Source organism: Eschrichtius robustus, chromosome 3 (assembly GCF_028021215.1).
Source record: "Eschrichtius robustus isolate mEscRob2 chromosome 3, mEscRob2.pri, whole genome shotgun sequence".
Lineage (NCBI taxonomy): Eukaryota > Metazoa > Chordata > Mammalia > Artiodactyla > Eschrichtiidae > Eschrichtius > Eschrichtius robustus.
In genome coordinates this window covers 55,743,329-55,770,041 of record NC_090826.1, presented here as the reverse complement: position 1 = coordinate 55,770,041, position 26,713 = coordinate 55,743,329, and the positions used below count along the sequence as shown (strand labels likewise).

At 40.3% G+C, this 26,713-nt stretch overlaps 1 protein-coding gene across 1 annotated transcript in view; it reads right to left on the bottom strand.

The window, feature by feature from the left end:
* The window catches only part of CACHD1 (cache domain containing 1), a 209,110-nt gene that overhangs the window by 34,068 nt on the left and 148,329 nt on the right, over positions 1–26,713 (bottom strand). Inside the window, exons 6-13 of the mRNA XM_068540044.1 lie at positions 24,861–25,005; positions 23,778–23,994; positions 16,646–16,795; positions 11,548–11,781; positions 7,390–7,539; positions 6,629–6,752; positions 5,711–5,828; positions 1,809–1,977 (exon numbers count right to left, since the gene is read on the bottom strand). Of these exons, the coding sequence (XP_068396145.1) occupies positions 1,809–1,977; positions 5,711–5,828; positions 6,629–6,752; positions 7,390–7,539; positions 11,548–11,781; positions 16,646–16,795; positions 23,778–23,994; positions 24,861–25,005 (1,307 nt within the window). The remainder of the gene's footprint in view (positions 1–1,808; positions 1,978–5,710; positions 5,829–6,628; positions 6,753–7,389; positions 7,540–11,547; positions 11,782–16,645; positions 16,796–23,777; positions 23,995–24,860; positions 25,006–26,713) is intronic.

Sequence of the window (26,713 nt, the reverse complement as noted above, 5' to 3'; positions counted from 1 at the left end):
TGCACTTCACTGTCTCAAATTTAAAAAGAATGACCTTGTAAATCAACTATACTTCAATAAAATTTTTTTAAAAAGAATAAAAAAATAAAAATAGTGACCTCACTTGCACCAGCAGTAGTGTAGTAGCGTTTAGCTTGTTCCCACTGTGGCTAACGGAATCATGCATATCTTAGCTTTCCCGTAAGCATTTCTTTTTTTTTTTTAAAGACAACTCTTTTTTTTTTTTTTTTGGTTGCATTGGGTCTTCGTTGCTACATGTGGGCTTTCTCTAGTTGCGATGAGCGGGGGCTACTCTTCGTTGCGGTGCACGGGCTTCTCATTGTGGTGGCTTCTCTTGTTGTGGAGCATGGGCTCTAGGCTCGCGGGCTTCAGTAGTTGCGGCTCACGGGCTTAGTTGCTCCGCGGCATGTGGGATCTTCCCAGACCAGGGCTCGAACCCGTGCCCCCTGCGTTGGCAGGTGGATTCTTAACCACTGCACTACCAGGGAAGTCCTCTGTAAGCATTTCTTAAAAATATGAATGAAAGGACATACATACTCTTTTGTATAGAAACAGAAGGCAACCCCCCTCCTCACAAACCTAAATTACAACAAACAAACAATGTAAAATCCAAGTTGCCATCCCTGGCCCTCTCCAAGTTGTCCACACCACTGGAGTGTGTCATAGACGAGACTACTTAGGCTGCCTACTTACTCTCTTGATCTCATATCCAGGCAGAAACTCTATAGGATGGAATTCAAAAGAGAAACCCAAACACAACTGCTCTCATTTGGAACCTAGAGACTGGCGACTTCTATCTTTGATCCTCTTCCCACCTGTGGCCCCTCTATTCAGTTTTCCAGTTGTCTAATGATTCTTATTCACTTTTTGAACCCTAAGTATTTTCAACAGTGAAAAAGAGAATACCTGTTTTAAAGTACTGTGACTGCACTGTGATGTACTGACAACATACACCATGGATGCCTAGTATGTGCCTTGCACAGGGCAGCATGCAATAGAAGGGGCAAATCAGGCATGGGAGAAGCATGAACCACATCTCAGCCTTGCTACTTTCTGTGTTACCGTGGGAAAGTTATGTATTTCAATAAACTCAAACATCCTCAACTGTAATAGTTCAACTCAGATGATGAATGTAAAGTACCGGGCACAGAACACATGTAAATTCCCTTTTGCTTCCTTTGAATTATTTGCTTATCTCCTGAGCTCTTTTCAAGCAGGGACCTGTGATAGATACAGATATACTATATAGATACATAGGTATGCTACCCTTAGACCCTTTACCATTTCTCCACCTCCTGCCTTGCATCCCTATATCTGTGTGCTTGCCTCTAGTGGGCCATACCTGTCACTCTCTTTGATGGACATTGTTTGGGCTGCTAAAACCTCTTTGTCCAGCACTAGCAGAAAGCTGCAAGTGACTAAGGAATACAAAAGTCCAGCTCCCTTTCTTGAGTCTGGGCAAACTCTGCGATGTAATTTACACTCCAAAGCCCCTCACAGGATTAGGCTGAGGCTGGAATGTCACTTAAAATCAAACTCTTGCTTGCTTTCTCCTCCTGCCTTATCCTGTTTCCTTCACTTCCTCACTTGTTTCTTCTGAGAGTTCATCCTTAACAAATCACCAACGCACAAATCTTCATCTCAGTGTCTGATGGAGAACCTGATACCAGGCAAGCCCTCAAATTGTTTTTACATTTGCCTCCCCACACTGGCACTGCAGGTATTCAACATCTTAATTCAAACTGATACTCATGGTGAGCTGCTATGAGGAAGACCACAAAGGAAGCTGAGAAGCACCAGGGCTTTACCTAGAGTGGCCAGCTGTTTGAAGTGGAGGCAAGCACTAGGCTGGCCCAGGAGGTCCAGCCGATGGTACAGCAGCTTGCTGCTGGGGACAGTGTTGAGGTTCTTCAGTTGTTTGACAGGTATTTCCGGTTGTATCACCACAATACAGAGAATGAAGGAAGTGTCTTGCACCTGGAAAAATCAAGAAAGACGTTCTAATACAGAAAAATGAAAGTTCCTGGGGATAGCGACTTTGCCTACATTATTTTCTGCTCTCTCTGTCTTCTACTCCATGTAGACAAATATTTGATGAGTGAAGGAAAGACATGAAGATGGGGTAGTAGAAAATGGCTCTAGCAAAAGATTACATTTTCTAATTTTTATTTTCCTTTCTGATCGAGGGAAATTAATGAATGTAACAGAAAATTATGGAGCTAATGAAGGGATCAGAAAATAGTCCCTTTGAAACAGTACCTACCCCTATCCTCTTTTGCTCATTTAAGTTAATGGATACAAGCTGGGACATGGCATAAGAATACAAAACTTATTTCTGTTTGGGTTTGAAATGCATTTTATAATATACAGTTGGTTTTGAAATGACTGTTCCGAGAATTGACTACTTTAAATGCCAATTGTGAATCCATATAACACAGCCCATACAGAATCTGGTTTACTCATTCTATTCCCAACGAACGCTTTCTTTTCTCTTGCTTGGAGGTGACTAGGATCTCAGACTCATGGAAAGTGCAAATCCTATAGCTCCCTTGCAAGGCTGGACTGACTTGTCCTTTCAGACCAGGAAAGGCAAGTGTGTTGTAGCTTGGCCTCATTTAAACTCCTATGTAGAGACAGGAGTACTTTCAAATTCACTTTGCTCCTAATAATGGATGCTTGAATAAAATTTGGTGGGAAAAATGACCACTAATGAGTCAAAAGCCAAGTCAAACTACTTAGTTCCAGCTCCTTGACTTAAAAATACAAGAAAGCCAAACTTCTCTAAGTCCATTATATTAAGAGGTGAACAGAATCTATTTAAAAGATGGTTTGTAAATAAATGAAAAGAGTGATAACTAGCTAAGTCAGAACGAAAGATGGTCAGAACCAAAGCAGCTCAAAGGATTTACTTAACGATCAAGGAGACATTTTTTAACTAGGCAGGTTAGAGTTCAGTGTAATGTAGGATTTATGAGGATGGTTGCAGAATCTTTTTAAACACAGGGGAAATTTGCATCTTCCTGGAATTGCTTTCAAGTACCGCTGCTAAGGATATTCAATTAGATTAGCAAATATAATCCTCTTCCTCCACCCAACAAATTAGAGAGTGACAGAGTGTTCTGAAGTGGCATTTACTATTTCCCCTCTTCCCATCTCACACAGTCATCCTTTGAGTTTGTTTCCTGTGTTGCATGTTCTAAGGAACCAAAAGGCAAAAACTTTACCAGAATGACCAGAATATAATTTTATAATTGGGTCAATTCTGTAAGAGAGAAAAAAAAATAAAAATTACCCTAAGCATCTAAAAGCAACACTTTTTAAATAGTTTTTAGCTGGAAAGGAAAACAGATTTCAATACAGGTCTTCTTCCTATTGTGTTCTTAGCTGAAAAAACAGTCTTTGCAATAAGGAACTACGTATAACATATCTAGAAGAGCTCTCCATGACTGGGGAGTGGTTTTTTATCACTGACTGTCCATGGGATTCATGTTTTGAAGTGAACCATGACTGTGTAACACAGGAATATTGCAATACCTTCTGATAGTCAATAGTTCCTTCTGTCACAGCATGGAACCTCGTCATATGCTCAAAGATGGACTGGGGTTACACAGTGACAGAGTAGTAATCACTTAATACTGCTACCGTAATCTCTCATTTTACATGTAAATTAATTCAGTGAAAAAATCCACCAGTATCTGCTATATCTACAGATGCTAAGCAGTTTAACCTATTATTATCAACATAAACGAAATCTATTTAAATTATATTTAGTAGAAGAATCCATTTTATTCCTGAGGACAAAAAAGAGTACCTATTCACCCCTCCCTCCAGTGTAACTAAAAAAAAGCTTAAAAATACTTATTCTTATTCCTGGGGAAGCAGGCAAGCCTCTTTAACTTCAATTTCATTATTTATTACCTCTTTAACTTTTCACTTAATAGTGATGTTCTTAACAATTTCAGAACTCTGAGAAAACTAACACTTCTACCTCAAGTGACTACATGATTATATCCGTTTGGCTAAGTAGAGTAGCCAGAATTTACCAGTATTACTGAAGAAAGACCATCTTAAGAAGATAATAATTCTTCCCAAAATGTTAACACTAGGTTTATTTACCGTACAAAGAAGGCCTTAAAATGCCTCCATTTCCTTCTTTCTCTTTTAATGCCAATAAACATTAATATAGATATTTTCCCAGGATGTAACTGTAATTGCTTTCAATCAGGATATACTGTAAGATAAGCAATCTCCAATTTCAAATATAAAAGTATTCTTCAATTCAGAATTCTGGTGTCTGGCTCACTCTTTCTGATGTGAAAAATTAAGCAATTAGACTTTATTTAAAAATTGTATAATTGTGAAAATAAGGGCAGATGGTGCAATCATTCTCAAAAAAATTCCTGAAAATGAGCTGACTCAGGGAGTTTCAAAATAGACTTTGACCTTTTTCAAATCTGCATTATCAGTAAAATATCAGTAGAATTACGCTTGTAAACGTAAGTTTCTCAAATGGTTTATTATTTTGTTTAATTTCATTTCCATTTTAGAAATCACCCTTGCCACATGATGCTTTGAAAACCAAACAGAAAGGTCAGAGGAGAGTCATGTCTGAAGGTGTGTTGGCTACTCCTAATTCCTGTCATTCCTACGCAGACACTGTACAGAGTTGTTGAATTCTCTGCATCTACCACTAAGCTGGATGCTCTATGAGGGCAGAGGCAATATCATTCTTCTTTATTCTTCTTAGTTCACAGTCAACATTCAATAAGCAGTTTTTAAATGGATGAATAAACAGATCCATTTGGAGTCAACAACAGGTAAAACACCAGATATGGTCCTCCAAGGGAATCTCAAGTATGACTGCATTTTAAGTTTAATGATTAATATTTGATGATAAAAAAAAAATCAAAGTCCACTCTTCTTTTAGTCAATTACAGTATTTAGGGCCCCATAATAGCATTGTTATGCTATGCTTGGAAGAGGGACTAAAGGACAAAAACATAAGTAAGATGGACAGTGTGTGTCAGACTCTATTTCTCTATGATTCTTCGAGGGCTAGTATCTGAACAAGGCTAGCGAAAGAAAGCTGAAGTGCATGCCACAGGTACGGCTACACTGTCAATCTGCTTGTGACACGTGGGAATAATCCACATTCTAATCTAAACCTTTCTTTTCCTTGGCATCAACAGAGGACATTTATGGTTTCATATCTCCTTTTCAACTCCCAACTTCCGCAATATGAGTTGAAAACGATAAAAACAAAACTGGACACAATCTAAATGCGTATTAACAGGGGACTGCTAAAAGAAATTTGATCCGTCTATGTAATGCGATACTACAGAGCCATTAAAGTTGTGTGCACACGCACATACACACACAGAGATACATGCCTGTGTGTGAATCATAATTTTCTGGAAAATGATCAAAGTGGTTACCTCTGGGAGACGGGAGGTAAAAGTCAGGAGGGGAAAGGGCAGAGGTCATTTTTTAATTTTTTATATGGCTTGATTTATTCATCATGAACAATGACTGGTTTTATAAACAAAAAAGGAAAAAAAATAGATAAAATTTCTGTGGAATCTCTTCTTTTTCCAATCCCTTTAAAACTGATGAGTAACCCTTATCAGACCGATGTTCCCTGCGATTCCCGTATGAGGAAGAACGCAGCACCCCGCAGCTCCTCAGGCAAAGGAGGTTTCCTCTCACTCACCATCTTCCAGGCATAGCTCACGTTGTAGGCCTCCTTTCCAGTTTCTCTCAGCTTGTTTATGTGCCAGGACAGGGTTGAGTTCACAGGGACTGCGATAATCTGGCTGCCCAGAGGGAGGCTGCGTTGGCAAACAGAATGCAATACTTCAGGCAAAAGATAAAATGAAGCACTTAATTAAAGGCAGGGAAGATGCTGTGAATCAATGACCACCTCCTGATTTTGAAAAGCAATGAAGCTCATCACTTTTGAAAGAGATAATGTGAGATTTTCAGTTTTGTAAAAGCATTCTGTCAGCTCTGCACCAAAAAAACATTCCTTACTCTCTACCCTGCCCCCCAGTTGTAATTCTTTCCAGAGACCAACTTGTCTCAAATCACTCAGTCATTAATTTACAACCAATGAGCACAAAGACCCATTTCTCTATAGGTTACCATCTGCCAAAATAATGTATCACGGTGGGAAAAAATCCAATCTGTTCCTTATTTCAAGAGAAAACGTTGTATATGATTGTGCTGTCAACTTGGAATGGACGCTACTTTGCCAAGCTATTTTTTGGCATGTTCTGGAGCTGGTCCTCAACTTAACCCTCATATTTTGCCAAAATTTTTCCACTTGATATAACCGGAGCATTTTAAAAAATGAGATAAGATAGATCTGATTTTACAACTAAAGTCAATGTGAACATAAGAATTTGATTTACAAGACATTTCCCCCAAATAATAGTTCTGAGAGATCTTACCTATTTTACAAAGTAAACAAAATTTTGGCTACGATTCTTATATTAAAAATTGCACTTTTGATATCATTAAAATAATTTCTACACTTGTTTTATATCCTATTATAAACACTCGTATTTGACCTCAATGGATCCTATTCTCAGAGAAAAACAAAATACTACGACCCTCATCTTTTCCTTACCTTAGGATATTTTGCCGAACCAACTCAAATTTGGGGATATTTTCATAATGGATGATATCAGTATGAAGGGGGGGTTCCGATAGTAAATATGGCCTGGTAAGAGATGGGTGCATAAGGGTATACCCTGAAATAAGAAAACAAAAACACATGCTATGGGAAACATGTTGTAGGAAGTACTGATTCTGATGAAAGCGCCCATCACAAGTTTGAAATACGGGATACTCTGGGATGGCTGACCGACACTCAATTTCTCAGTCTGTAACTCACCAGTTCAATAAAAAACTGAACTTATTTTATGTGTTCTTGCATAAAACTCTGGAAGTGTAGCAAGACACCTTAAATTATCGGACATCTGCCTCATCAAGAGTATTTCTGAGGTACTGGTCACTTGGTTTTCGTTTCATAAAATATTCTAATCTATCACATAAACTTTGATGCCAGTAAATGTAAAGAAAACAATATAGACCAAAAAAGGATCCGAAGGATCACATTCTATGTGTCATTCAATCCTCAAGTCTAATTTCCTGATGTTACAAAACAACTGTTACCTATCTCTCAACACAACACAGAAACAAATGCATAATTTTTAGATTCATTCTGCCATCGTTGAGGTGTTCTATGAAATATGAGTAGTCCTAGTCACACAGTTTTTCTACCAATACTATCATTTTCCTACTTTGTTAGTATCGGAATGTCTAGATGATTTTCTCCAAGATGCTAAAGAAATCATTCTTTCCTATGATTAAATTTTAGCAGATTACCTTTGTCATCTATGAGAAAAGTATAGGAAGCCAAAGAATCTTGGTAATATGTCACATCTTCAAGGATGTAAGCCAAGTTCACGTCCACTCCTACAATTCCCAGAAGGAGGTTTCCAAAATAACAGGGTTTACTCACAGTCATTATCAAACCTGTGGGTTAAAAACAAAAAATATTCAAAGGACGGCAGAAAAGGCACTGAACAAAGGCTGGCGCTATACTCTAGGGAACTGTGAAGGCTAATATCAGCCGTCTCAATTTGCTCTGAAGAAAAGTTTTCCATGTCATCCAGTAACCAAGCACTGCCTTTGCAGACAGCATAAGGGAGTTAGAGTGTGAGGAAAACAGACTCCCTTTTGGGGGTTCAGATATCTTAGTTAACTTAAATGGAGGGAATTTGTATATTTTCCACTCTTTTTTCACCTAAAAGGATATGCTATTCCAGATCAGTGTAAAATATCAGCAACACTTAATACACATTGTTCTACTTCCTGAAGTGAGGATGATTCAGTTGAATCTGAAAGACCACTAGACAAAGCATCTAAAATTCTAGGTTCTAGCCCAGCTGTGCCCCTTATGTATCATACATGTGACACTGGACATAACTTTGAGCCTTGGTCTTCATGTCTGTTTAAAGGACACAGTAGTAACTGCCTTACTAATTTCTAGGGGTTGTTAAATGAAAGAGATTACAGATAAAGGAAAGCTTATAAGGTACTACATTTTATTAATGAATCCTATCAAAAAACAGGAAGACGACGAGAAAAAAAAAACCTAGAAAGGTACAGAATCTTATTATCTGACCACTTAGAAGGAGACACTAAGGTTCTAAAGGAATGTATTTCTAGTCACTTGGGCCAGGAGTCTGTAAATTTTATGTAACGGGTCAGATAGTAGATATTTTAAGCATTGTGAGCCATGTATTCTCTGTTGCATATACTTTTTTGTTTCTTTTCCAACAAAGCTTTAAATATATAAAAACCATTCTTAGCTCACAGGCCATAGAAAAACAATAGGATAATTAGGGAAAGGGAAAAGCCAAGGGGAGGAAGACGTACAGAAGGAGAGGGCATGAAGAGCGGTCAGTGCGTGGCCTCAAGCCCCAGGCCAGCTGGGCTGTCCTTCCAGCTCTACTGCTGGGCTGGGTAAGTTGTTCCACCTCTCTGAATGCATCACCTTATGTATCACATGGGGAGCTGAGACAAAGTGATCTCTAGCATCCTAGCAATTCTACAACCCTATGGCTCTAAATGAAACTTAGAACAAAAAGATGGATCGTTTCTCTCCATCTTGCTCTTGTATTTTCCTGCGCTTGATGACACGTTCATGCTTTTGCAGCGCATCAGGAAGCCTTTCTTCTATCAACACCCAGGAAAGGGATTTGGATCTCTGAAGTCTTCTACAGAGAGAATCATGTCTGATGTCCACTCCAAGTACTACTGAGTTGTTGTGATTGCAAAGGCCAATTAAATGCATCACTTGGTAGGAAGAAGTGGATGCAACACTGAAAAACCTTGTGAAAAGTTATGCCCTGTTACAAGATAAATAAGTTCGGGGATGTACAGCACGGGGACTATAGTTAACAATACAGTATTGCATATTTGAAAGTTGCTGAGAGTAGATCTTAAAAGTTCTCAACACAAGAAGCAAATTATTACTACGTGAGGTGGCTGGTATTAACTAAGCTTACTGGGGTAATTATTCTGCAATATATACATGTATCAAATCATTATGTTGTACACCTAAAACTAATGCTATGTTGTATGTCAATTATATCTCAATAAGACAAGAAAAAAGAAAAGTTATGCAATGGGTGTCTATTATAATTTCAAAAGCATTCTTTAAGTAGTCAACATTTAGAATGCTATCTATTGGTTTTAAAACATTTTAAAAATAACAGGTATCTAAGAAGGTTTTAAAAATGCATTTTGGAGGAGGCTTTTACTCAGGTACCCCTGGACAAAGGGGTTACAATTGATGGGAGCAGCGCTGTGAGGGTCAGCAGGGAGACAGAGGTCACAGTCTGCACACCACATTCCCCTGGGCTTTGGTCTAAGATTGAAGCCATTTTCATAGAGTAGTAAAGTACAACAGAAATACTCGGAGACCACATGCTCACTTCAAAATTCTATTCTCCTCTGGACATACTGAGAGCAAGCCTGATGAAAGAAATGCAGTCTTACTTTTCAATTAGCAATTTGGACAGAAGACTCTTTATCCCATTGTGGCAAATAAAGTACGCTAAGCTCTTCCTACACTTAATGAAATACCCATACGCCCTCCCTACTTTAATTTAAAGCACACAGACTTGCATTTTAAAAGAAATATGTCCAGTAACTGATATTTGAATCTGTGGAGGTCTTGAATTAGAGCCACGTAAACATGAGTTTCCCTAGACTCAGGGTCCCCTTGCCATGGAGCTAGAGGAGGTGTCACCCAGTAATTCTAGGGACTGAAGATACAAAGATGAAAATGACACACTCAAGTAGGGGAATGCAGCAGACCTGTAAACCAATCACTGAAGCTCACTGCGTAGGAGTCATAAAACAGGCCCTAAGGACTACACTTTGGAAAGCATCAGCTTTGCACATAATTTAATTTAAAGCATTCATGGTAGCTCTCTGGATGGTAGAGTAATTTACAGAAAAGGTCCTACTCTGCCTGATACCACTAATGGTAAGAGAATTTGACGGCATAATCCTCTGTGCTTGTACAGGACTCACTTTCTACATCTGTCTTAGTTCCTTTCACACAGAATTATCATGATTCATTGATCTGTTTTTCTCTTATCAGGTTAAAATGCTTGTTGAGGGTGAGACATGTGCCTTGCCCATCACGGCCTGACACAATGCTTGACTGGCACTCAGTCACGTTGGTTAACGCATTAAGGTCACTCGCATTTAAGACTTGACATTTCCCTACAAAAGGAAATAACTTTATCTAAAGGTGGGAGTTTCTATTCTATACACATCTGTTGGCCCTGCCAGAACTAGGAAGGATAAAAAAATTGAGGTTAGCAGTAGCTACCATATTTCTTCCTTATAGAAAGAACATGTCTACCTAGTTTCTAGAAAACACAGTCTCTATAAGGCTTATTACTTTTTATACATGAGTTTTCTCTGAATATCTATTTGTGAAAATTCCTAGTTAATGGAACATAAAAACAAGATCTCATATGGTGATGCTGTCTGTCTAGTAATTAGCTGCCTCTTCAATCTTCTCTATCAAGAAAGAAGAGAGGGAAGGATGTGGGGGAAAAAGATAAGCAAGAATATGAGGAGGAAAAGAAAAATGCTGTATTTTTAGTGAGCACATACTGTTGGCCTGGCATTGTTCTAGATGCTTTACATATACTAGTGCATTTCATCTTCACAACTACTTTGATGGAAATATTATTTTTTCTACTTTAAAGACCAAAAGTTTAATCATGTGAAGATTAAACACTTTACCCAACATCGCATTATAGGTAACTTGTGACACCAGGATAGTGATGACAATAATAGTAATAATAACAAAAGTAAAATAATAAATAAATAAACAAATAAACAGCAGTCATCATTATTGAGAGATATGCTGGGCAGTAATATAATCTTATAAACCTAATAACTCAAAGACGTATTACGTGAAAGATGTCATTACGTTTTGAACAGATAACCAGATGTCAATTAACAAGATTAAATACATTACCAAGGACAACAGCGAAAGCGGTAGAGTGGGATTTGAAATCCTCTCCATGTCAAGCCTGTATCTATTTGATGACATTGTGTTGCCTTGCCTTTGAGGCTGAATTCCAAGCACTTCTGACTTTTATTTACCATCTGTTATGCAAAGTTACTCTTTAGTTCCAAATTCCCTAACCTTTAAGATATTGGGGAATCCTCACAAAGCTTCCCTAGTAGATGTACCCATTATGTTGACTGAGGCTAGGGCAATGAGGAAAAAATAGGGCTGGGGATTTCTGCTCTAGAATACAGTGCTAACTGGACCAATGGCAGGAGGCTACACAATCCTCTGACCAGAGAAAGTGATGCCCACTCCCTTGCCTGCCCACACTCCCTAATGCTCACATGGTAAGTACTGAAGAACATTTAAAAGTTACTGTTTGACTCATGTCCATTTCTTTCCCCCTTCCTTTAGTAGGAAGTTTTCTCTGAACTCACCATCTCCCATCTCATCAGAGAAGGGGAGGCTAAAGACAGCTTCATCAATCATCCGGTTGGGAAGGTTGGTATAGAACCTGCCAACTGTGGTCTCCAGGTTACTCAGCTGGTTCAGCACCATCATGCTGCCCTTAATCACAGGCAAGGCTGTCCGGTCCAGCACACCATACTTCCCTGAGTTCTGTTCAGCAAGATCTCTCAGAAAAGCCAGCTCTTTCAAACCAGTCACCCCATCTAAAATAAGAAGCCAAGGGAAGACAATGTAAAACAGAACAGTGGATATCCATGTAATAACTTTGCCATTTAGATCTAATAAGGGTCTGGATGAGGTCTTGCAATGCCAAGGGGGTCTTTACAGAGACAGTGTGGACTCAGGACACAGATACCAGTTCCTGCTGATGAACAAAGCTGGAGGCGTGACATTTCCTCAAATAGTCAAGAGGGCAAAGGAATTCTTCAAAAGGCAATGATGAAAAACACGTGAGTAAATAAAGGAACCCCATCCAGCAAGGATGTTCTTCCCTTAAAGTTTAATTATAAAATTTAAATTATTTTTCTGCATTTAATATTTGAAAGCAAAAGTAATGATTAACAAGTTTTCATTTAATTTAAATTAGTAGATGAAGTTGTAAGAGTTTTAAAGGATAGAGGTTTACCATTTCATTTCTTACCTCTTTGCCTGTTAAACACTTGCCAAAGTCTCATGCAACTAAATGAAAGAATTATGGATTGTATTGAGTGGTGTCTCCAAACACTGTTTCTTTAAGCTCATTTTAATTACAAATGTTTTCATGCTTTATATTGTTAGGATAATACTGGATTTGATTTATTTAATATACTTTTTTTATGTTTAGAGTTTTAAAATTTTTGTAAAAGATTCAGGCATACTGGGCTGAATTGTTCTACAACATCTGTAATCTATAGCACAAAAATAAATTTAATAAACCTTTTTAAAAATTTTGGTTTGCTATTGTTGGAACACAGTCAAAAGGATTAGTAACTGGTCCCATATGGGTACCATTGTAAACAAATTCAAATGATTTCAGTCACTACTGAGATTCTACCAATGAGTTTTAAAAAGGTTTTGCCTCATGTTCTTGAACTGCTTAGTCATTAAAAAATCTGAAGAGTTCATGGTTCACCTACCTTAAGTGACTTTATCTTTTCTAAATAGGAAGTATATATACTTCTAGCCTTGGAAGTCCATTTCTAAAGTCACGGCAGGATCTAATGGATATGATTTCTTTCTTCACACGCTGTATGTAAATAATTTGGATTTTGCTCCACTCAGACAATGCTAAAGGAAAGTCTGAGTCAGATTATGGTTGCCTTTGCTTGACACAGAATTGACATGGGAGGTGAGTGGTAAAAGACACTCACCTCCCATGTCCGGAGTAAAAGACAACACAAAAGATGTGATTGATCCCTGATCTTACACCCTTGATAAACTCACAGGGGTGAATGATAAAAGGAGACAACTTCAAGGCAATAAACACATTTCCTTTCTTTGTCATGCACTGCACGGCTCTTTCCAAATGTACAAGAAAAGTAACAAACAGGAACATCTACTGGACAAAGAAGCACAGTACAGGATATCAAAGACTGGGTTCCTTTACGTCACTCCATTTTTTAATGTCACTCCATCATGAAATGTTATGCAGGGGTGGCAGTAGAGTCAGTAGGGTGGCAGACTGGATTATTCCATCATCAATGTGGTCATGCTGGAAACTACATTTCCCACAATCCCGTTTCTTCTATGCTTCCAGGTTAAAGGTGGCCAAAAGTGAAGTGTTGTAAGATTTAAGAGGTGAAGAGAGAGATGTTAAGAGACAGACATAGAGGAACCAGAATATTGCAGTTCGTCTCACTCTTCTGCTCTGTGTTCAGTTCCCTTTCCCAACTGCTGGCATACTCACCAAGGGCAACCCCACTCCAGATGCTTCACTGAGAATTCACAGGGGTAGCAGTCATGAAGAGCCAACAACCTCTCATAGACTTCTACACCAGACCTCCTAAGCAGTCTTCAGTGTTCCTAGCCTCCAGAAATCCCTGCAAGTTCCAACTTGTTCACCCAGACCACAGCTGGTTAATAACCTTTGAGTTGTCAATTCCTCTTTTTGCATCTTTACTCTTCCAGTGTCCCCCCATAATTGTGTACACTCTTCTTTTTTTTAATTGGAGTATAGTTGATTTACAATATTGTGATGGTTTCAGGGGTACAGCAAAGTGATTCAGTTATATACATATATATTTTTCAGATTATTTTCCATTATAAGATAATGAATATAGTTCCCTGTGTTATACAGTAAATCCTTGTTGCTTATCGATTTGATGTATAGTAGTTTCTATTTGTTAATCGCATACTCCTAATTTATCCCTCCCCCCAAGCCCTTTCCCCTTTGGTGTGTTTTCTATGTCTGTGAGTCTGTTTCTGTTTATATATAGATATGTATTATATATATAATACATAATATATATGTATAATTTTGTATTTTTTAAGATTCCACACGTAAGTAAGTGATCTCATATTTGTCTTTCTTTGTCTGACTACTTCACTCAGTATAATATTCTCTAGGTTCATCCATGTTGCTGCAAATGACAATATTTCATTCTTTTTTATGGCTGAGAAATATTCCATTGTATATATACACCAAATCTTTTTTTTTTTAAACATCTTTATTGGAGTATAATTGCTTTACAATGGTGTGTTAGTTTCTGCTGTATAAAGTGAATCAGCTATACATATACATATATCCCCATATCTCCTCCCTCTTGCGTCTCCCTCCCACCCTCCCTATCCCGCCCCTCTAGGTGGTCACAAAGCACAGAGCTGATCTCCCTGTGCTATTCAGCTGCTTCCCACTAGCTAGCTATTTTACATTTGGTAGTGTATATATGTCCATGCCACTCTCTCACTTCGTCCCAGCTTACCCTTTCCCCTCTCTGTGTCCTCTAGTCCATTTTCTACGTTTGCGTCTTTATTCCTGTCCTGCCCCTAGGTTCTTCAGAACCTTTTGTTTTTTTTTTTTTTAGATTCCATATATATTACACCACATCTTCTTAAACTAATCATCTGTTGATGGGCACTTGGGTTGTTTCCATGTCTTGGCTACTATAAATAGCGCTGCTATGAACATTGGGGTGCATGTATCTTTTTGAATTAGAGTTTTCGTCTTTTCCAGATATAAACCTAGGAGTGGGATTGCTAGATCATATGGTAGCTCAAGTCTTAGTTTTTTAAGGAACTTGCATATTGTTTTCCATAGTGGCTGTACCATTTTATATTCCCATCAACAGTATACACTCTTATCCTGATAATAAATTTGTTGTACCAAAATTTTCATAGTGGCTCTGCTTCCCTATTTGAATTGACAGAGTTAAGGGAATGTGTCAACCCTCGTGAACAACGTTCAGAGATATCTCTCAGAGAGGTGGAAAACTTGCAATGAGGACATATGTCAGGCTAGATTAAGAGGAGAAAGAGAAAAGATGAGAATAGTTAGAGGGAAGTAACCAGAAGTTTCAAAGAATGGAATTATCAGGGGCACAGCAAGAGCACAAGATACTCCAGTGGGAAGATCTAGGAACAGTGAAGAGATGGGTGACAGCAAGGAAATTTCTTTACTCAGTATCTGCCTGGGCAGACCTTCAAATTGAATGGAAAAGACACGATCACTTCCTTTTATGTTTCCTTACTCCTGTACTATTGCATTTAATTCATCTGCCTCGTCTGTCTTCTTCACTGGGTCAAGGGCTTTTTGAAGACAGAAATTTTGTGTACTACAGCTCTAAGACCTCAGTGCACTATGTTGTATATGGTACATGCTCAGTAAACACAACATATCTTGTATATTTATTATCACAGCAATCCTATGAAGACTTTGTTCTTTTCATTTTACAGATAAAACTGAGGCCCTCAAGAGATTAAGTAATTTGCCATAAGCCACATGGCTAGCAAATGCAGACTGAAACTGAGAACCTCTAGCCACCAGCCCCTGTGTTCTTCCATGTGTATGCAGTCCAGAAAAATATCTGCAAAAAAATCATGCTGGCCGAAACACAGATTCCTGGACCCAATCTAAGAGGGTCTGAGTACAAATCTGTAGATACTGCCTGGGAGTCTGCATTTAAAAAATGAGTCTCTAATATATCCTTATCCCATTAAAATATGAGAACCAGTGTCTCTAAAGCCACCTGGTTCTGCATGGAAATCTGAAAGTGGAGAGGGGAGATAAAAGCCCATAGGTGGGAAGGGCTGCTGGATCAAGATATGCTCTCTTAAAAACAAGAGAATGGGGCCACTTTGAACACTGAGGAAAAGGGACCCAGAGAAGAGGACGAAGAGCTGTGTATTAACAGGTGGGAGGGACATGACACAGCAGAGAGGCTGGAAAATTGGGCTTTCATCAGACTGGAGGATGGTTAAATTGCTGAAGGAAAAATAATGAGTATTTCCTCAGATTTGCTAGTTTACTAAACCCTCTCACATATTGTCTGATTTAATAGCAACACAATCAACCTTAATGAGCACCTAGCAAGTGCCTGGCACCGTCCTGGGTGCCTACTGTACGTCGGGGTTAGTCTTCACAATAACCCTGTCAAGTATATAATTCTCATCTCCAATGACACAGCTAAGGAAGGGGAGGTGCAGAAAGTGTCACAAGAGGCTCCAGGTAGTGATTCTGCAGGGAAATGTGATATTCACAGTCCTGGTTATACAGAAGAATCTAGGTCAGTACTTCAGCTTCCTGCTCTTAAATCAATGAGATGAGTTAATAACCTCTATGCAGTATCAAAATCCAAGAATATGAGAAGTGAAAAAAATGGAGCTGTACAGAATCCTGTGCAAGACCACATAACTGGTGACGGTTTAGAAATGAGCAGCTGGCCGGAGAGAGAGAGACGGAGAGACAGGGACATCCTAACACACACCCTGAGTACCCATGGGAGGTAGAGAAAGACGGGCTTGGGAAGGAATCTGCTTCTTATACCCTTCATCAAAGCACCCTGTGATGGTTCTTCATTATTTTTTTTGAGAGCAGCATGCACTTAGACAGAACTTTCATCTGAAAGAAAAGAATCTCGAAACACTACCTACCGTTCATGAGGGCGTAGGTGAGAATCATTACGGAGTTGTTTAGAAAGCTATTTTCTTCACTGATGACACGGAGAGTCGCCTTTTTATCTTCTTCTGAAGAGTCCTTTGATGTAATGCCAGCAGACAGGTAAATGATGACCATGTCTGTATCTAAACAAAAACATGCAAACTGAATGTTACATCGGAGTCTGGCTAAAGGCAGCTACTCAGTTTCTCTTCCACTGGGCTTTCCTGCCTTGAGGACCTGCCCGGTCCACTGTTCCTACTCCCGCCCACCTGATGCCAGGCTTTCGTCTTCCTGCCTCCGCTGCCCTTTCATCCTGCCCATGGTGGGCCATGAGGCCTCATTTACCCAGTGTCAGGTAAGGAGATGTTCCTAATGAGTTTACCAGATCAAAGAAGTTGTGTTCCTTTAGGCATCTACGGTTGTGGTAATTTAGCCATCCTAAACGGACATCTTTCCTGCCTTCTGAAATGGAGGATTCAGAACCTGATGTACCTTTTCCTTAGGGTCTCAAGTTCTTCCCCAGGAACACACATTTTTGGGGGGGATTAGGCTTTAAAAAAAAAAAAATTATTTATTTTTATTTGTTTGGCTCCATCGGGTCTTAGTTGCAGCACACGGACTCTTCGTTGCTGCATGAGGGATCTTCGTTGAGGTACGTGGGATCTTTAGTTGTGGCATGCAGGATCTTTTAGTTGTGGCATGTGGGATCTAGTTCCCTGACCAGAGATCGAACCCAGGCTCCCTGCATTGGTAGCGTGGAGTCTTAACCACTGGACCACCAGGAAAGTCCCAGGACTAGGCTTTAAAATGGTGGTTCTGCCAGGGACTCCTGAGACATGTAAGGTTATCTGTCTCTATGCCAGGTAGTGCCAAAAACATTTTTGTTTTAAAACTCATCAGTGTAGAAGAGTAATAAAAGCATGGACATAGGAGCCAGGTTGCTTGTGTTCACATCCCAGCTGTGCCACTTGCAAGCTGTGTCTGGGTTGTTTTAGGCAGATTTCCTAACCTTTCTACACCTAAATGTCCTTATCTACAACAAAATGGGGATAATGACAGTATTTATTTCCAAGGGTTGCTGTGAGGATCAACTGGTTAATTTAAGAGTGAAAGCCAGACTTCCCTGGTGGTGCAGTGGTTAAGAATCTGCCTGCCAATGCAGGGGCCACAGGTTCGATCCCTGGTCTGGGAAGACCCCATGTGCCACAGAGCAACTAAGCCTGCAAGCCACAACTACTGAGCCCGCATGCTGCAACTACTGAGCCCGCAGGCTGCAACTACTGAGGCCCTTGCACCTAGAGCCTGTGCTCCACAAGAGAAGCCACTGCAATGAGAAGCCCGTGCACCACAACAAAGAGTAGCCCCTGCTCGCCGCAACTAGAGAAAGCCCGCATGCAGCAACAAAGACCCAACGTAGACAAAAAATAAATAAATAATAAAAAATTAAATGTAAAAAAAAAAAAAACATTAAAAAAAAGGGTCAATTATAGTTTAAAAAAAGAGTGAAAGCCAAAGGGTGATGGTAAATAGAGTATAAAAGAGAAAAGAAAGAAACCTCAACACAAACAAAACAAAAACGAAACCCTCGCATTGGCCTGAAGTGGCACTTATGACTCTAGAGTAAAACGACTCTCCAACCAGGGCTAATGATTGGGAAGTCATTTTAGCTCAGGGTGAAAACTTATTTCAAGTGGCTTTACTCAAAAATAAAAGTGGTGCATTTCCTACTACTAAAGATGCAGAGGCTGAATGATGGCTTTAATGGAGGAAGGGAAGTAAGCCAGCTGGATTTTTATACTGTCTTTTTAATCTGAGATTCCCTGATTCAATATCTATTTTTAAGACAACCTACACAGACATTTACCTTTTTATTGAGAAATAATGATTGATATGCTATATGCTTAGTTCTTCAGATTCTTATGGTTGTCATTTGCCTGGTAGGCAACCTCCAGGTTGGTCCCCCAGTGATCTCACTTCCTGATATTCACATCCCTGTGTGGTCTCCCTTTGAATGTGGACTAGATTTAATGACCGGTTTCTTGTGAACAGAATGCAGCAGAGGTCACAGGGTGTCAAGAGATGGATTAGGTTACAGAAAGACAGTGGCTTCCACCTGTGTGCTCTCTCTCAGGGAAGCCAGAGAGCATGTTGTGAGCTATCCCATGGAGAGGCAAGGTACTGAGGCCTTCAGAATCGAATCTGCCAGCAACCTCGTCAGTGAACTTAGAAGCAGATCTTTCTCAAGTTGAACTATGAGATGACAGCAGCTGTGGACAACAGTTTAACTGCAACCTCATGAGATACCTTTAGCCAGAGGCACCCAACCATGCTGTGCTCAGATTTCTGACCTACAGACACTGAGATAATAAATGTTTATTGCCTTAAGCCAGTGAGTGTTGGGTAATTTATTACCCAGGAATAGATAATTAAAAAAATTATCCTAACAACTATGAGGATACAATGACAGAATTTTCTTCCGTTTGTAAATTTCCATTTTAGACACTGAAACATCCTTTATTATGCAGAATTGAATAATTACTACTAAGACTTAATATATAAGCAAGTCTTAAAGCCAATTTTGATGCTTGAACAATTCTCTAATAAATATTAACTGCAAATTTAAATTACATATTTATTCATCAGAAATTAAGATATGAAAGCTGATGTAAAAAAATATCATAAGCTAGGGAATATCCCTGTCTTAAACTAGATGTCAATCTTTTTCCAGTGTTGTAAATACAGTCCTGTAAATTATTTTTTTTAGGATGCTAAACAGCTCACTTAAGCTTCAGACTGGAAGAAAATACTACTTGACCCTAGCAGGTGGAATACAGATATACCATGAAGCTAGCAAACCATCGCCCTGTGGTTTGTCATTTATGTGTGATAAATTCCTGGACACCTGTAAGACTGACCTAAAATGCACTCTTGAATTTTTTTACTTGGCTTTATGATTGTGGATAAAACACGCTGCCACTGAGAGCTGGTTTTAGACACAGGTCCACAACTGGAAAACCAGAAGGGCCTGCAGCCTGCAGCTCCTTTGGTCGCCAAGCGTATTTTCTTTCCGTCCCAACAATAAGACATACACTCTGCAAGCATCCTCACTGTCTCTGTCCAGCCCCTGACTCTACTCCTGCCCTCTCCTTAGGCAAAATTGAGTTATTTTTCTATTTTTAGATATCAGACCTGCCAAATTTGGTCTGATTTATTTTTTTACTTACTAGGATATCCCCTCTCTAGTCGCTCATGGGAACATTAAGCCTTGTGATTAGTAATGTTAGGGATGAGTAATTATACAGACTTGGGGCAGGGCAAAGACATAGCATGTACCTGGAAGAAAATGCAACCCTCTCCATTTGACAAGTCCCTGTCTAAGCCAACAGCATTCCTTGGGGTCAATATCGAAGGGGGAGGAAAAACTCAAATTTGGGCTTTGCCCATGCCATTAGATTCCCACTCCTAACCATCTTATTCCTTCTGCTACAAAATGACCCCTCCCCAACCAGTTACCCCCCAGACAAACCCAGAACAAACAATGCAAATGTGTCGATGGTATCAGTTACAGATCTACCATGGGACTGAAAAAGAGCCAGCACTGGATAAAAGTTTTAGATTTTCTGATTAGTACAAAGCAAATTAGCACAAAGCCACCATGATATATGCCATGTGGCTTTTGTTCATATGACCACCAATGTGGGGCAGATACTTTACTTTCATTCATAGACTAATCCTTACAATAACCCTACAGGGTAGGCTCATTGGAATAATCCTATCCCACGGCCTTCAAACAGTGCCAGGTATACAGTAGATGCTAAATAATTGCCTGTGGAGTGAACACAAGTAATGATACAGAGTACAAGCTCCTAAGAGGAGTACATAGACCCCTCACCATGCTGTAGCCAAGGTTACTAATGGTCCTTGAACGTCTTTGGGCTTGGGGTCAAATTAGGACGTCTAGGGTATCTGCTCTCCTTTAGCCAGAGCTAGAAGTCTTTATATATATATATATATATTTTTTTTTTTTAAATGTGGACCATTTTTAAAGTCTTTATTGAATTTGTTACAATATTGCTTCCGTTTTTTATGTTTTGGTTTTTTGGCCACAAGGCATGTGGGATCTTAGCTTCCCAACCAGGGACTGAACCCACACCCCCTGCATTGGAAGGCGAAGTCTTTAACCACTGGACTGCCAGGGAAGTTCCCAGAGCTAGAAGTCTTGAAGGAAACAGTATATCATAATAACCACAGCTAATATTTATTTAATATTTATGATGGAGCCCTGGATCTTATTATCACTCCCAGTTTGCAGATGGGGAAACCAGACCTGGAGAAATCAAATAATTCACACAAGCTTAGAAAAATTTCAGAGTAGGAATTTGAGCATACATTGGCTGAAATTCAAAACGCACATACTTAACTACTGTGCAACATTGCTGGAGAGCAGCTCAAACCTCTCCTTAATAAACTGGGTAATACTAATTCCTTACGTGTTTCTTTCTTTCTTTTTTTAAATTTTATTTAATTAATTAATTAATTTATTTTTGGCTGCGTTGGGTCTTCATTGCTGCTCAAGGGCTTGTCTCTAGTTGTGGCCAGCGGGGGCTACTCTTCGTTGCAGTGCGTAGGCTTCTCATTGCGGTGGCTTCTCTTGTTGCAGAGCACAGGCTCTAGGCACGTGGGCCTCAGTAGTTGTGGCTCACGGGCTCAGTAGTTGTGGCTCACGGGCTCTAGAGTGCAAGCTCAGTAGTTGTGGCACACGGGCTTAGTTGCTCTGCAGCATGTGGGATCTTCCCGGACCAGGGCTCAAACCCGTGTCCCCTGCATTGGCAGGCGGATTCTTAACCACTGCGCCACCAGGGAAGCCCTCCTTACGTGTTTCTTTATGCAATCTAATTTGGGTTCTTTTTTCTTTGAACTGCCAGGAGAAGTTGTAAAGTGGAGGCCTGTGAGCTAAACTTTAGAAACATCTTACTCGGCCTAAAAAAGACTCCTCTGAGCATTTAGAAAGAAGACATCAAAATGTGTCCAAATCTGTGATGGTCACTATTCTTTCCATGTTTTTGCTCGACAACATTAAGAAAACCCCCCCAAAACCCAAAGGAGAAACGTTTCCTGTCAAAGCAGTCTTCTGCTAATGTGCAGGGCAGGAAGGTTTGTAAGAAGAGGTTTAATGAGGTCTCTATTCACAGTTTTAAAGCTGGAACAAATGACAACATTTGAAAATGAAGAGGTTTCACATAAAAATCCAGATTTCTGGCTTCTCTTAAAACAGAAGATCTGGCAACACTGGAGAGGCATTCCCGCAAGGCAGCGAGAGGCTGAACAGAAGAGCAGCTGCCTTCTTGATGGAGCATGCGCCCTCTAGCTTCCTGTGCTCCCCAAACAATCCTCATTACCTTACCTCGAGCTCACCTGACACACTCACTGCCTGGCTGGCTGCTGGCAGTATAACATTTCTCTCCATTACTTAAGCAGTGTAATAATCATCGAAATTGGACTTCACCTCTAAAGATGGTTTGATGACTGAAGAATCAAGTAAAAAGAGCACATCTGGTGAGGAATGCTGACAGCCGGATGGCAGCTGGTAAATGGCATCCACAGGTGAATGGCATTGACCAACTAGCCAATTTATCTTGAATACTTGAGAGGTCAGCCTTATCCTTTGGCCTTATTGAACTATGGACAACTTCACACTCAGCCATCCTGTAATATTGGCCTGTGGATAGCTGGTGCTTGCCAAGGCTGGCAGGCAAAATTCTAAGATGACCCCAGTGACCCCCACCCTTGTATGACTCCCTCCTCTTGAGTGTGGGCATGACCAGTAATTTGCTTCTGGCCAATAGAATATGGCTAAGGTGATGGGATATCATTCTTGTGACTGTGCTATATATTTGGCAAAGATGGAGGGATTCTGCAGACATAATTAAGATCTTAATAAGTTAACCATGAGGGAGAGTAATCTGTTTAAATCAAAAGGGAGAGTAAGCCTGATTAGGTTAGACAAGCCCTTTAAAAGAGGGTCCAAGCCTTCCCCGAAGTCAGGGGCTTGAAGAAAAGATGCTCTCCTCCTGGCCTTGAAGAAACAAGTAGACATGAGTTTCACAATTGCAAGGAAATGAATTCTGCCAACCATTGAGCTTGGAAGAGGACTCTGACCCTCAATGAATCCACAGACTTGGCTGACACCTAGAACGCAGCCTTGTGCAGTCCTAAACAGAGAAGCAGCTCAGCAACACATGGACTCCTGACCCACGGAAACTGTGAGATAAGAAACTGTGAGATAACAATACACAGAAACATAAAACTGATACGCCATCTACCATCATTTGTTGTAATAATTACAGTAGCTTCTGTCCTTCAAGGGCCCATCATGTGCCAGGCACTAAGTTGTGCATTTATCAACGTTGTCTTAGTTTTAATGCAGACACACTGAAGAGCTTGAAAATATATTCTTTAAATTTATCTCAATAGGATACATTCATTGAAAAAAACAACCTACAAACAGATTTTCGAATATAAAAGAGAAAACGACATAGATTCCTTTCAGTAGTTTCAAAGCATGTATCTTATTTCAAATATCCTTCCCTTTACTTTAGCATGCATCCTAATTCCAGATTTTCTTTAATACATGAAAATTAAATTAGAGTGCCTTTGTACATTTGAAGGGCTGTGCTCATCTAAATGACAGCTGGTTAGAAGAAGGAAGGATCAAGGCAAGAATTCCGGCTGCCCCGGCTGCCCTGTTTCTGAGCACATGCGCACAAGCAGACAGCCACTCTAAGTCACTGAGGACGCGAGGCTGACAATTAGCATCGAAAAGGATGTGGATATTCTCCTGGGAAATAAACGGGGATATGTTCCTAATAAAGGGGCAGGAAGAAGAGGCTCAGGGAGTAAAGAAATCATGCAGACTTGAGTACCTTTGATTGGAAAAGATGAGAAAATCTAGTAAGATCCTAGTATTAGATGACCATTATGACAACACAAGAAATTTTTATCCCGTCAATGTAGAAAAAATCCCTCTAGACATAGTTATGTGATCAATTTACAATATATTTCTATTGCCATCCTTTATCTGTTAGTTTATGAGCAACTAATTTATTAGTGAGCAAAGGCACTTACTTGCTTGGAACTTGGTGCTATTGTTTGTGCTTCGAATCAGCTGAAATGCCTTTTGAAATCCCACCGCGTGCTGGGTAGGGCTGTCCAAAGACTTGACGCTGCTGACAAAGGTGGACATTTTCCTTTTTGTCTCACTGGTGGCTGGAGACAGGAATGTCTTATAGCACTGGTCAAGTGAGCAAGTCCTGACGGTGTCTGCCACAGTCAGCATGGAGATCTGGAGGGGAAAACAAACAGACAAACAAACCCTGTTATTCTGCCAGGGAAAGGTTTTCTACATTTCAGAAGAGCGCCAAAAGTGACAAGTCCTACAGAACAGTTTCGGAGAGTTTAAAAAGAAATGCCTAGAGGCATCAACCTATCAAATTTGAAGAAGATTAGTTAAGGATTGGTAAGGGACAGGGACCCTAGAATTTGGCTTTTGTTCCAAGATGAAGTCAGCAGTACGGTGTTCATCTAGAACATTAAAAACAGTATTTCGCACACAGAAAAATCTTGGCAAGTACTAATCGTCTGGATTCTCCTACTGGAGGTGGCGGTGAGGGTAAAGGCATAGGGTGCGTGTTTTAAACAACTAGATTAGTGAGTAAAACCTTAGGAGGTGGAAAAGTCAAAATGATGAAGCAGAAAATGTCTACAGGCAATAGATTATCATTAGTTGTAAACACGCCTATCTCTGAGGTGTCCTAGAGATTAGTAAACCTCTAGCAGCCTTCTTTTCTCCCTTCCCTCCCATCAATCTTGAGATAAAGACAAGTCATCCACCAGTGTCCAAGCCCTAGCCCTGTTCCTCCTTCCTATAATTTCCAGTGTGAAAGTCACAGCTAATTAGAAGTCTAGGCAGGGGCCATTAAGGAAGTGCAAGACTCAGTTTGGTGGGGATGGTTTTATAAAGAGATTTGGAACCAGGGTTGGCAGCTGCTTCCTTAAATACTAGAATAAAAACTACAGCACTCTCTTTTCTCAAAGTCATTTTTAAAGGTGGATTGAAAAATACATATCATAAAACATAAAGTACTTTTAAAAAGGTATTCAAGAAAGACCCAATGCCAATGGGGGGGGGGTCACTGGGGTCATCATCACCTTATCGTGTTCATCGATGGCGCTGAGGATGACCTGGGCAGCGTCCTTGGCAATCTGAAGCTGGGTGTCTGTGACGGAAGCCCCGTGGTCCAGGATCACTACTATGTGCTTTGACTGCGGCCGGACAGTGGAGACGTAGATAGGTCTAGAAGGGGGAGAAGCTCTCTGGGGTCAGTCCCGGTTTACAGTAAAGGCCTCAACCTAACACAGCTGTGAGTGCTACAGATGGGCAGGCACGCTGGCCTCCCTGTGTTTCTGGGGGTTTGGCACAAGGATGGAGAGACCAGCGTGGAACGAGAAACTATTCTGGTGCACTGAAAACAACACCTCAAGACAACAGCGTGTGTCTGCAGAACAGGGATTGGTGACTTCTGCCTTCCAAAGATTAAAGCAACCGGGAGGATTTAAGAAGCAAAGCCTTTGGAAGGCTGGCTTTTTCAGCATATGTGAAAGTCCACCCTCCCTGGAAATGGAACTGGTGGCCCCCCGGGGGGCAGAGACAGAATAACAGGGAGAAAAATGTCCACCGGCCAGTGCGGGGTCCTCTGCAGATTTAAGAGTGGGGCTTGGCTAAAACCGAGGCAGCCTGTCATCTGTGAGCACATTGAGCAGCTTTGAATAGCTGGTCTGGTTTCTCTCTCCCCAGACAAAAGCCACTGCTAGGAGGGCCCTTTTCCTTTCTGTACTGAAACAATTTACACAGGTCAGCCACCAAAAGACCCCTTATCCGAGCATTTAAAACTGTGCCACCAGATTTGTCTAAGCCAGTGATAGCCACTCTTCTTGCCAGGTTTTTGTTTGCCAACATCAAGCAAAGGGGGTGGAGGGGAGAGGGGGTGGAGGTGGGGGGAACGCCAAAGGAGAAGTGCCTCCCAGCAAAGCAGTCTTCTGCTAGTGTGCGGTGCAGGCAGGTTTGCGAGAAGAGGCTTAATGAGGTCTCTATTCACAGTTTTAAAGCTGGAACAAATTAGAGGGAGCTTAAGAGAGCAAATCAGCCTCGAGAGAATTCTCTCCTTTATCGACACCCCTAAAACACTAGAGTTTTCTGTGAAATGTTAGATGCCAGTTGAGTCACAAAAGCCTGGGCACAAATTAAGAAATACAGGCAAAGTACCAAAAAAGCTCAAAATTGGGCCAAGTTTACACTAATTGTTCTCAAGCCAAAAGTCCTACATTAATACTAAAGCACTACTATATTTTCACTAGTCAATACCATTCAGCCAAGTAGGGAAATTGGATAAAAAAAATCCAAGAGCGGTGGCTACAGAAGCGAAAGAGTCAACAGAAAATAAGGAAATCTGTCTATCCCAACACTGACAACCATGTCGAATACTGAACTTTTAAGTCCTCCAAGCTAGGTGAGTAGGTTTTTTTTTTTTTTAAATGACATACCCCCTCCTTTCCAATTCAACTCAACATAAATGAAGAGCAGAATACGTGTTCACACTGTCACAATAAATTGTTAAAAACTGCTTCACTGGGATACATAAATAGCAGCATTATATGTACAATCTGGGGCGGTCCTCATAGTGTGATTGGCTCCTTCTGATACGTTCTGCAAACCTACTCCACACTTCAAAGGATGTGGAGACCTTGCAAAGGCCTCAGAGGTGAGAGGACAGGTCAAGAGACGGCGACAGCAATCTACGAGGAGAGGAACTCAGATTACTTAGTCAAGGGAACAGGGGCTTGAGGATTGATTTAATGCATATTTAGGGTACAGATTCGTGAAACCTCCTGAGTGTAGGTGAATGTTGATTTGTGACAAGGTGCTGCTTTTCCTTTTGGACCATCCCGCACAGGTGATTCATTAAAAGCAGAATGCCATCTAATCTATCTTCTTAGAAGTAAAT